The 12,252-nt window shown below is 41.6% G+C and overlaps 1 protein-coding gene across 7 annotated transcripts in view; it reads left to right on the top strand.

Annotated features, from left to right (window-relative positions):
* TLE1 (TLE family member 1, transcriptional corepressor) overlaps positions 1-12,252 on the top strand; it is a 91,336-nt gene that overhangs the window by 29,386 nt on the left and 49,698 nt on the right. For 4 of the 7 annotated variants that reach the window (XM_043566792.1, XM_043566788.1, XM_043566787.1 and 1 more), the window contains 2 exons: positions 654-716; positions 2,099-2,203. The exons of 1 other annotated variant lie outside the window; for it this stretch is intronic. In XM_043566792.1, coding sequence (XP_043422727.1) covers positions 654-716; positions 2,099-2,203 — 168 coding nt within the window. The remainder of the gene's footprint in view (positions 1-653; positions 717-2,098; positions 2,204-12,252) is intronic. 2 more of the 7 variants (XM_043566790.1, XM_043566789.1) reach the window with 1 other exon arrangement.

Raw genomic sequence — 12,252 nt, 5'->3', positions numbered from 1 at the left:
CAATCTCACAGTTCATGAGTTTGAGCCCCACGTCGGGCTTTGTGGTGACAGCTCAGAGCCTGGAGCCTGCTTCAGATTCTGTGTCTCCCTCTCTCTCTGCTCCTCTCCTGCTTGTGTTCTCTCTCTCTCTCAAAAATAAATAAACATTAAAAAAAAAAAAAAAAGAGTTGGGACAAGCAGGAAGGAGGTCTGTGGGCTCCTTTCTTCTCTCTCGCTCTCGACTTTGTCTTGAAAGCTAGATGGTGTTTGACCGTGCCCCTGCCCCGCTGGCCTCTGACGCCTAGGAATAAACTTGCTGTAACAGTGTAAATGTGTGGTGGTACACCATAATTGAATAAGCGTACAAGGGGCTTGGCAATCACCAGGTTAAAGGATCATACAGCCTTAAACCATGCAGATTTCCCAACTCAATTAAACTACCCATTATCTTTTCTTTAAGTGACCAATAAAGCGTGTGGTTATGTCTTACTTTGCAAGTGGGATTAATATCTGCTGTTTATCTCCAGATAAATATTAGCAGCACAGGCCGGGAAAAGCCAGTTTTATGCCCTTGAGAGTGAGGTAGTGGAGGGCTCAAGTGTTGGGCATGAAGTTTTATCTTTCTGAACTGATTATGAAGTATACTAAACATTTATCTGGCTTTGTCTTTATAGACTGAAATCGCCAAGAGATTGAATACAATTTGTGCACAAGTCATTCCATTTCTGTCTCAGGAAGTAAGTAAAACTGTTCAGCTGTTAAAGTGCAATTATGTTGCTTCTCTGTTTGCAAATTAGCTAGTTTTAAGATGTTAATTTTATCACAAGGAACAAGTGTGAAGAACATCTGTTACAGCTGAAGTGTGTAAACCCCCTGCTATTCCATCTCACAGATCTGAGGGCACACTGTAAAAGTGGTGACAATAGCTCAACCCCAAATTAATTTTTTTTTCCTGTGGAAGACTGCAAAATGACGATCAAACAGAACAGCTTTTCTTTTCTTTGACGAGTAGTATAAGCCTGGTAGCTGCTGCTGATTCAAGTGTCCTTCCTCTAGAGAGCTTTTCCTTTGCTGCGTTTTCAGAATAGTTCCATCAGGGTTGACTTGACCATGAAAGCAGGTATCTCATTGGTCGGTCCTTGTACCTCAAGTCAGGTTGACTTCACGCTGTCCACGGAGGAAGCGGATGTTCATACTCTTCAAGTTTACTTTACTTTCGGATACATGCCGATAAATGCTAAACTGTTTTAAGTGTGTACAGGATGCATGTGTCTTGAGACAGAAAAGCTGTAAAAGCTTTTTGGGCCTGCAGCTAGAATACTGGGTGTCTGTTCTTGTCGGTATCTGCTGTTCCTTGCTGGATAGCACCCCTCTGCCTTTTCCTGCCTAAAACATCTACTTGATGTTACAAGTTCGATTTGTTAACCTTTGGCATCATGTTGTTAGACTTGAGTAATCCTGGTTTCTGCTGAAGTCTCATGCTTCCCAGAACAAAGATGTGGCTTTGTTTTTATTTGTGGGTGGAGCTGGGAGGTTTCCAGTGTGTGAACTAATTGTTGAGGGGGGTGGGGGGTCCTTCATTTTCCCCTCAGGAGGATGAAAAATCTAAAGGCTAAAGAAGGAGAGGAATTCCCAGAGTTCCCAAAAACTGCTGGTGGGTTGAGATTTGTTGGCCAGAGAAGTAATCGAAGGTTTCACGTTTAAATTTTCAGTATAGAAATGGGGGTTTTAAACTAGCTGTAAACTTTACCTGTTCAAACTTACAACAAACCCCTTTTGCAGGCCAGGGTGATCTTCCGAATCCCGTACTGTTGATTTTCTAAGGCTTCGGGTTATCAGTTTGGATGTCCTTTTTGACTTTTCTATCATTCCAAGCCCCAAATTCCCATCTGAAGTTAAGCAGGGACTAGTGTTGGTTAGAAATAGGGAAGTGCCCTTCTCTGTTTTCCTTTTCCTGCTGTACTTGTGTTCTGTGAAATAGCAGTAAGTGCTTGAGAACCTTCACATTTGAATCCATATTCTCCTTGATCTGCATTGCATGTGCCTTTGTGTTTTTGTTGTTGTTGGAAGGTACAGTGAAGTTCTTTGCTAACACTTTTTCTTCTCTTTGTTTTCGAAGCATCAACAACAGGTGGCCCAGGCCGTCGAGCGTGCCAAACAGGTGACCATGGCAGAGTTGAATGCCATCATCGGGGTACGTGGCCTTCCAGGTCTACCTCCTACAGTGTGTATAACCAGCTTTCATTTCTTATTAATTTGATGGCTTAATCTGTCTACCTATCTGTATGGTGTTATGTGGTTTAACATTGGCCTGTTTGATAAGTGTGGGGGAGGGGGGCTTAGGTATGGCAAGGTGTGTAGGGGAAATACAGAGGAGCATAAGGAAGGTGATAACAGCATGTTGAGGAGGGGAAGAAATACCTGCTTTTCAATGGGAACATAAGTGCCGTGTATCCTCTGACACTTAAATCACCCTTGCTCTATTAGTTAAATCAGAGCTTCAGGTTAGAGTTGTATATACTTCCCTTACTTCTGGCTTTTTTTATACCTTTTTTTAATACCTTTGGATCACAGAGAGGTCAAGACAGGTCTCAGAATTATCCCTTCTTTGGTCATCTAGGGTATTAGACCCAATGTAACAGCTCTTTCCCTTTCTTGTGCCTCCTTCATGAATTTTTAAGTGGCACCCCAATGAAAAGAGCGCTCTCTTGCCGTTGAAGAAGTGATAATTGTCTGCCCCAGTGCTCTCTAGCCTTTCACCAGGTTTCTGCTCTCCTGCCTTGAGTTCAGTTAGCACTCCATGCTGGCGACTGCTTGTCAATCACAGGTCATTTGCTCTGCATTAATGAGCCCAGTGGACCATGCGGTCCATCCCCTGCATGAGCCCTTCCCCCGCCACTGCAGGACCCTGGACGGTTCTCATGTTTGCTGCCCTTCCAGACTAAGCCAGAGAAGTAGCTGAAACAAGGGACCATCCTTTCTGATTTTATTCATATGTGACTGCCTTGAGCGGATTCAAATCACTCATTTATCAATTTATGTTAATTGCTTGTGAGAAGATGCCCTGCTGGTCTTTATAGTTCCCTCAGACACTTTGTAATGATAATTAGACATGCTGCTGTACGGATTAAGAGTGCCATAGTCCAATGACGGCCACAGACAATGGAACCAGTTAATCCATCAGGGTTTAAAATTACATCCCAACTGGAGATGGAGAAAAAACATAAGAGCCAAGGAGGATTAAAGAATGAGCCTCAGCTTGAAAACTCTCCTTTCATCAGTTTCTCAATTGCGGATCTGCAGTCGGGTTGCCTGTGGTAAGCTATTGGCAGTCAATTAGGTGAAATAAACTGGGAGGGTGACCTTCATTTCCTTTTAATAGCTTTTTCCTCCCCAAAATGGGGAGCTTCAGTGGATTTTCAGCTTAAATTTTATTCAAGCTGCTTTATTACACTTGACAGCTTAGCTCTGCATAAACAATTCTCCCCTCCTCCTCTTTCCCCCAGACCCAGGCTCTGCCTTTCTCCCCCTTTAGATCACATTTTTGACTGTTACTTAGTGGGTTCTCTAATCACATTTCAACAAAAAACACAATTACATCTGCATTTGTCGGCTGCCTTCTGTACCCTTTTCTTGTGTAATGAATTGCTTTATTTCAGAGATCAAATCAAATATTCGCTGGTACTTTTGCATGTACTGTGTTTGATTAGCAAAGACTAATAGCAAATTGTACTTGTAGCTCGAGCACAGAAATTTTTTAACCCAAATGAATGAGGATGGAAAAGCCTGTTTTGATTAAAGAAAAACATATGCAAAGCAGTTCTCAAGTACCCAGTTAAACTTTGTGGAACATGTTTGTTTTCTGATAGTCTCTCAATTTTTACATATCATCCTCGTACCTACAAATTCTCAAAGGCACTGCCCAGTCCTACACATTAGAAAGGAGGAAATTGTATTAACCAGATGTTTATAGGTAATACCCACTTTGAATTGAATCAGAAAATAAAAATAGCAGGTTGCTGTAGAAGGGCAGATGAATCGCTAATTTTATGAATGGCTTTCATCCAGGAAACATGTTGTTGAGATTATAAAGGCAGATTAGCTCTGATAGCTAGCAACAATAACTCAAATCAGTGAATTGGGCCTAGCACAAGACTTAATGCCAATTGCATGTCTCCAGCATGTGCAGTTTTTTATAATTGTAATTTTTGGCTCAGTATATTAATTTATGTCAGAAGGCTCTTTTAAAGTTCGTAGTGATCAATAATTATCCTGCAACCGTAAGTTTCATGCTCTGGCATATGCTTGATTTTTGCTTGAAAGGAATTGTGCACGTCCCGGAAAATTGAAGTAGCATAAAATTGGGTTGACAATTCAGTGGACCTTTGCACCCCTTCATTGAACATGCAGTGTGTCAACCTGTCTCCCCAGAGGGGAGGAGGCTCCGGGAGGCTGTCTGTTCCTACAAGCAGCAGCTGCGCACAGAGTAAATGCAGCCCGGTTTGATAGCAGCTGTCAGTATTGTTCAGGAACGACTCAGGATGAAGAACAATGGGAGAGGCCACGCTCTTCGTCTGCATCGACTTTCAGGCTAAGAAAAGAAATAGTAATTTAACGGTTTAGACATCTATTACAAGTGTGAAAGATCATGAAAGAGTAGCCTTTAAAATGCAAATGAGCCGAAACATTCTCATTCCCTTTAAGGTACAATCAAGGGGGCTTACTGCTTGCTTGGCAGGGCTAAAGACATTTCTCTTTAGCAAACCTGGAAAAAGTGAAATCTTCTCAAGGACACCAAGCTTCTAAGGTAGGCTCAGCTTGTGCCCTGGGACTCTGGACGGTCTTGGAGGAGGACGAGAGAGGTTCAATTTTTTGTGTCCTTGTTGAGTGAATTAATGATGCCCATTTCTCAGCAGCGTAGCAAACTTAGTTCTTGTACCTGACAAAAACCACTGAATTTTAAATCTTTTCCACTACAGATAGCTCCTGCCTTTAACTTACAGATTACTGGTATTTAAGAAAGATAAGTCTCTTTGATACTTGATATTTGGAGAAACTATTGAAATAGTTTGGCCATACTTTTTTTTTCAACAGTTTCACTGATAGCGTATTTGATAATTGGTGGAATAATTGCAACCCTGATTCCTGAATTTTGCTTTTTATAAGCTCTTTTGCTATTAAACAAGTTACGTTCTTGTAGCAATAGAAAGTGTTTAATAATGCAGAGATCTTAATAGGTACAGTGTTTATTTGGTTTGACACAGCTCACTTGTGCTTTAGAAAACAGGTGGGAAGGGAAACTTACTGGAGGCCTTGATTTTTTTTTTTTTTATTTAATCAATTAAATTTATTTATTTTTTACATCAGGACAGTCTCCATGATGTAAGCAGTCTTCCTCAAAAGATTTTTTTTTCTTTGGGGCACGTGGGTGGCTCAGTCGGTTGAGCGTCCGACTTCAGTTCAGGTCATGATCTCACAGCTTGTGAGTTCGGGCCCCACATCAGGCTCTGTGCTGACAGCTCAGAGCCTGGAGCCTGCTTCACATTCGGTGTCTCCCTCTCTCTCTCCCTCTAACCCACTCACATTCTGTCTCTGTCTCTCTCAAAAATAAATAAACATTAAAAAAAAATTTTAGAAGATTTTTTTTCTTTTTCCAATTTAGAATTCTGTTAAAAATGCTCAAAACAAGATAGGTTTTTAGATGACAACAGTTTTTGGAATAGTTAACGTCTTCCTGAAGGCAGGGAAAATGATTCAAGGACTCTTCAAGATCACCTTTCCTTGTATTATTTGGGGAGTTTGGCACTAAGAACTTTTCTTCTACTTGCTATAATAATAATTGATTTCATTGAGATTAGTTTCCAGATAATTAGTGTGATCTTTTAATGGGTTTATGTCACATGTAATTAATATAGATCACGTAGATACATATATATTTGTACATATGGGCTTTTTAAAAAATTGAGGTATATTTTATATTGTTCTAAATTTCACCAATCTTTTTTTTTTTTTTAATTAAAAAAGTGTTTATTTATTTTTTGAGAGAGAGTGAGTCAGTGAGGGGCAGAGAGAACCAGGGACACAGGATCCCAAGTGGGCTCAGTGCTGACAGCATCAAGCCCGATGAGGGGCTCAAACTCATGAACTGTGAGATCATGATCATCTGAGCCAAAGTTGGATGCTCAACTGACAGAGCCACCCAGGTGACCCACACCAATCTTTTTTTGTTGTTGTTGTTGTTTAAGGTTTATTTATTTATCTTAGAGAGAGCAGGAGGGGCAGAGAGAGAGGGAGATGGGGAGAATCCCAAGCAGGCTCCCTGCTCTCAGTGCAGAGCCTGACTTGGGTCTCACACTTAGGGACCATGAGATCATGACCTGAGGCAAAATCAAGAGTTGAATGCTTAACTGACTGAGCCACCCTGGTGCTCGTGAATTGCACCTATCTTACACATATAGATCACTTTGGTGTGTGCACATACCCTGTACCCCACACTACTTTCACAGTGCAAGTTTTCTCTTTCACCCCAGGAAGTTCCCTTGTACTTTTGCTCAGCCAGTGTTTCTCTACTCCCAAAGAAAGATGGTTTTTGTTTGTTTGTTGTTGTTCTTGTTTTTTTGAGAGAGGAAGAGAAAATCTAAAGCAGGCTCCACACACAGCATGGAGCATGACTTGGGGCTCCGTCTCACAGCCATGAGATCATGACCTGAGCTGAAATCAAGAGTCAGACGCTTCACCAACTGCCCGGTTGCTTTTTGATGAGCCACCCGGGTGCCCCAGTTGCTTTTTGATTGAAAAATAAAAAAATGATTGGCCAAGTGTAATTTAAAACAAAACAAAACAAACCCTGCATGATTGTATGTCCGCTTCCATCCGAGTACTGGCTGCCCAACTTCATGGTGTTCTGTGCTCATCTTTCTAAGACCATTTGCCTTGTGTTACCTTGGACAGAGCATAGGTCTAGGATCAAATGGACTTAAGTAGGACGCTTGGTGCTACCACTCTGTAGCCTTATGACCCTGTACAGTCACTTAACCTCCTTTGGTGTCACCATCTATAGATGGATAATACCTTCTACCCTGTATGGCTTTTGTGGGGATAAGACCTTGACTGGCAGCCTTTATCCAGCATGGTGTCCTGACTCCTTGAACTGCAGTTCTGTCTGCCTTGTCTCTAAGTACCTGCAGCAGGTCTGTGAGTCCATTTGGCTAAGTGCCCATGAGGGGTGATGGCTGCAAGTAGCGTGTCACCTCCCCTTTTGTCTTTTCTAGTGGTTACATGGGGTGTCGGTGTTTGAGATTAGACCCATCCAGACGCTCTGCTCCTGCCATTCCGTTGTCGTGCATGAATGACTTTTAATAAGGAGGCAGCAGTGAAGAAATGTTGGCTATTTGACTTTAGATGAGCAAAATTAAGGTTCAAAACAGGAAAAAGTTAAATTTGGGGAACAGATGGAGAGAAAATTGAGAAGCAAAAGTGAGGAGGATAAGACCCTGTTGGCTTCCTTAAGAGGAAGGGAAACAAGGCTTTCGCTGGCACTGAGGGATTGCACAGATCATTGTGATGGAATTGGAAAGAGAGAGAGAAGAGGTGACCAGATGACCGGGGCGGGGTTGCCCTTCCCATACCACAGAATGCCTGATATTTGATAGCTGCCCGAGTGCTGACGTGTTGGATGTAAGAACATTTGAGCAATTTCCCGTAGCAATGCCTGTGAACTTCAGGAACTCCGAACATTTAGGGTTAATGTAGGCCACCTTGTTTTTCCTTTCTTGTTTATTTGGATCTTGTCTGACTTAATTGTCCATGAATAGAACTTCTGTGAAGGCCTTTGAAGCTGCAGTTATTGGTCAGATGTGTATATTCCTGCTTCATAGGCAAACTTATAATTCTCTATATTTTGAAACAACTCAGTATGAAACGAAAGAAGTCTGGGGGCTTTTATGATGTCTGACTATCTATGTTTGTGTAGGGGATGGCTATGAATACAAACTCCTGATGTGTCTATAGTAGACTTCCTGTCCTTAAGAGATTGAGTTGTAGACCTACAGGCTCCCCATTGTTGCATGAGGTGATTGGTTTAAGGATTAGCAAAATGTTGGATTATTTTTCTCCTCCGGCTGTAGCTGTCAGCTATCTATAGGATTGTAGTGTGTGAAGTTTAAGAGGATGAGGTTAGCCTCTTATTCTTATGAGTATGCAGTTAATCCCTGGAAAGCCCATCAATAACCCAGCTGTAAGTTTCTTTATAAAGCAAATTTGCCCTAGGAGAATAATGCATAGCCTGCTACCAAGAGGAGAAAATGAAATGGCTACAACAAGCATGGATCTTCTAGCTCTGCTAACTTACATTTAGTGATATACCCTCCACCTAAATTCTAGTGGTCCAGCCCGTTTATTAATTTTCCAAGGAGAAGGAGCAATATTGCAAAGTCTGTTACATGTATCCCACTTCTTTGGTTCAGGTTAGATTTTTACTGAGAGTTGATGTAGGTATTTCTGCCAAATGCAGGGCTTGGCTTCAAAGTCTGGGTTCTTCCGAATAGTCTGTGTGCTTTTTAGTTATTAGAAAACTTGTTGAGGCATTGTTTACTTTTTCATTTACCCGCATCTATTCATGTGATCTGTACTTGATTCCTTGGAAGAAGACATCACCATGTTTTCTCTCTTTTCAGAGTAGACAGTAGAGCACCCCATGTTAAGAGTTCGAATTTTGAGCAGACGAGGTAGCCGAGTGGTTAAGGCGATGGACTGCTAAGAGTTAGATTTTGGTGTTTTTTTAAAGTTGATGTATAATTTACATACCATAACATTCGCTCTTTTAAAGCATACGAATCAGTGGGTTTTAGTATATTCACAAACTTGTGCAGCCATCACTGCTAATTCTAGAACATTTTTATCACTTCAAAAAGAAACCGCATGTCCATTAGCAGTTACTCCCCATGCCTCCCACCCTCCAGTCCCTGCAACCACCGATCTTTCTGTCTCTAGGGGTTTGCCTGTTCCGAACATTTCATGGAAAAGGAATCCTATAACATGTGGCCTTTTGTGTCTGGGTTCTTGCACTTCGCATGAAGTTTTCAAGGTTTATTCATGTAGCATGTACTGTAACCCTTTTTACTCGTGAATAATATTCCATTGTACCAATATATCACATGTATTAATCCAGTCATCAGTTGATGGACATTTAGGTTGTTTCCACCTTTTGGCTGTTACGAATAAAATACAGTGAATGTTGTGTACATGTCGTGTGGACGCATTTTCTTCTCTTGTGAGTCTAAGCCTACAAGTGTAATCACCGAGTTATGTGGTTACTCTGTTTAACTTTTTGAGCAGTCGCCAGATTGTTTCTTAAAGTAGTGGATGGGAATTCCAGTTTTTTGACATTTTCTCCAACATTTGTTCTTGTCCATCTTTTTGATGCTAGCCCTTCCAGTGGGTGTAACATGGTATCTTGTTTGTGATTTAGATTTGCATTTCCCTGATGGCTACTGACGTTGAACATCTTTTCATCAAAACTTTACATGGTTTTAGAAGTGGATCTACCTAGGGGTGCTTGGGTGGCTCAGTCGGTTGAGCATCTCACTCTTGATCTCTCCTCAGGTCATGATCTCACCAGTGATTTATGAGTTCAAGCCCCACGTTAGGCTCCACGCAGCACAGAGCCTCTTGGGCTTCTGTCTCTCCTCTCTGCCTCTCCCCAACTTGTTTTTTTTCCTCTCTCTGTCTCTCTCTCAAAACTAAATAAATAAATATTAAAAAAAAAAGAAGTGGATCTACCTAAATAAACATGGTGTTTTAAAACTTACTCTAATTCAGGCCTTTCAGTCCTAGTGCTCTCTGAGTATTGTCACCACTGTAACCGTCATCTAGGGCAGGTGGGACGAACGAGTAAGTCGGTGATGATGCAGGATGAGTTGGCTTTTGTGGATTCTCTGAAATGCAGAAAAAATAAAGATGAGTTCAGATCCTCTTTAGAAATTTCGCCCTTCATCCTGGTGCCTGCCTTCATATAGGCTGTCCATTTTGCCTGCATCATTTTCTGTGCGCTCCTGCATTGAGATGAGGCCTTGAAGTGGATTGGGTTTTGTTGGTGGTGGTGGTGGTGGTGGTGGTGGTGGTGGTGGTGGTGGTGGTGGTGTGTGTGTGTGTGTTTTAAACTGTGTTCAAGTGGCTTGAGAATTCTTGGCCCCAGTAAGCAGTTTCTGCCTGTTTATCACCCTTGCCCCTCTTCATGAGAGAGGCCATTCACATAATGGGAGGTTTTCAGGTGACTCCTATAGTAGTGTCCTTGATGCTTCTGCTCCCATACAGCTCTTTCCCACTCTCCCTGCTTGTTTACTGTAGCATGCCAATTTTCTTTTTCTTCAGTCTCCCAAGATAAGAACTGAGTGTTTTAAAGAACAGGGAAATAGAAATCGAGGAAGAATGATTTGGAGAGAACTGTCAACAAATGCTACTTTTCACATTTTTTTTCCCTTTAAAAGTGTTTAAATACCAAACACCATAAATGCCACTTACTGTCACGCTTTTAGCATTAGAGATGCTATTTTGGGCCATGGTCTTAGTTCTGGTTGGGTTCAGTTTGTGATCTTGTGACATGGTTTTCCCTAAGGTTATAAAGCGGGTTAACTTTCAAAAATTCAAGTTGATTCTGTGGTCGGTGATAAAGAGCTTAGCAATCTGGTGAGGTTAAGGTGGGCGTTAGCCTTCTTTTTCTTTCTGGGTGTCCTTTCCAGTTGTACAGGCAGCTCTGTGGCGATAAAGCATGTGCTACAGCTGTTTCAGAAAGAAAACTGTAGAAACCACTACAGCATTACATTAAAGCTGGGAATGTAAACAGCAAAGTCAATTTCATTATAGTAACATAATTGACCCAGGCTGCACTAGGTAAAATGGGAATTAAAATTCTGAGTGCGTGGCTGTTGTTTGACATGGATGAGGTGACTTTATTCTTTGTGGGTTTTCATTATCATTAACTCAGGGTTTGGTGTTTGTTTTACTTGTCTCGCTCCCAGCCTGTCCACATTGTTTGGGTAAGAGCAAGTGCATGTCTCTCCTTCTGTCAACACCGAAACCTTTACAGAACCACCTGAGAGGCGCAAAAACACCAGTATCTGGAAGTTTCCAGTGTAGCTGTTGTACCTTTTTTTTTTTTTTTTGCCTTTTCCCCCCCCCCCCCCCAGTGTAGTTTTTTAAAATTGTTTGATGAAATGTGAACTTTTTTCCCATTGTTTTATTTTAAAATACTATTCAGATCTGGGAAGCAGATGCTTGTTTTGTGAGTTTTGACAGGGTATTTCATGGCGATGAAGGGACAGTGAACAATTGAATGCTGGAAAGTGTTTTTATTTTTTTAAGCAACAATTTGTCAGGTCACTTGCTGTATAATAACATGAATTCTAATGTAACGGGGCAGGATTCCAGCTTCGATCTAGACTAAAAGTTTTCAGTTAATTGTTAATTCTCTGTGGTGGGTGGGAGGGGGCTGTCCTGTGCATTGTAGGATATTTAACAGCACTCCTCCCACCCCCACAATTCCTCCAGGTGTGACAACTGTAAATGTCTCTATACATTGCCAGATGTCCCTAGGGTGGGGAAAGGAGGGTGTCAGAATTGCTGGTTGTCTGAGAAACCACCTGCATTGCTAAAAATGACCATTGCTCATCCAAAATATCTTTTCTGGTAGCTTGACAAGCTTTTTGCCTGTGTGTCCTGTGCTGTATAAATCTGCAAGCATTAACTTAAAAAAAAGAAAAAAAAGGTTTACTAATTAGTGTAAGGTAACCAGAAAGTGGAAGGTTGGATTTTCTCACCCTTGCTGTCATGTTGAGAAACATCTCAGTTTCCCCATTGGGTCTATGGAAGACCGATGCATGTAGGTTCCTGTAGTTGGTAGAGCCTTTGGGGTTTTTTTGTTTGTTTTGTTTTTTTGAGGTTTTCCTGGCTGTATGGCAATGTCAGTATCACTTTTGTTGTAAAATACATTTTTCAGGTAGCATTCATGCTATCCCATTCCCCCCCTCCCCCCCATTTTGGTGAAGGTGGCGATCACTGGATTGTTTCCGGTGAGCCCTGTTGAGAGAAAATGTCCTTTCAAAGACACACGGTGCAGGTGGGCTGCTCTTTTGGACTTAATTGTTTACTCTCCTGGATGTGGTCCTTGTGTGCATTCCAATATGTGTGTGATGTTCAGAAATAACACTTTTTATTTGTTAAGCATCTTCTGCAAGAAGCCATAGCTGCCACTGTTCAGGCTTGATTCTTTGCAAG

This window comes from Prionailurus bengalensis, chromosome D4 (assembly GCF_016509475.1).
Source record: "Prionailurus bengalensis isolate Pbe53 chromosome D4, Fcat_Pben_1.1_paternal_pri, whole genome shotgun sequence".
NCBI classification, from domain to species: domain Eukaryota; kingdom Metazoa; phylum Chordata; class Mammalia; order Carnivora; family Felidae; genus Prionailurus; species Prionailurus bengalensis.
This window is presented reverse-complemented; position numbering and strand designations above follow the sequence as displayed.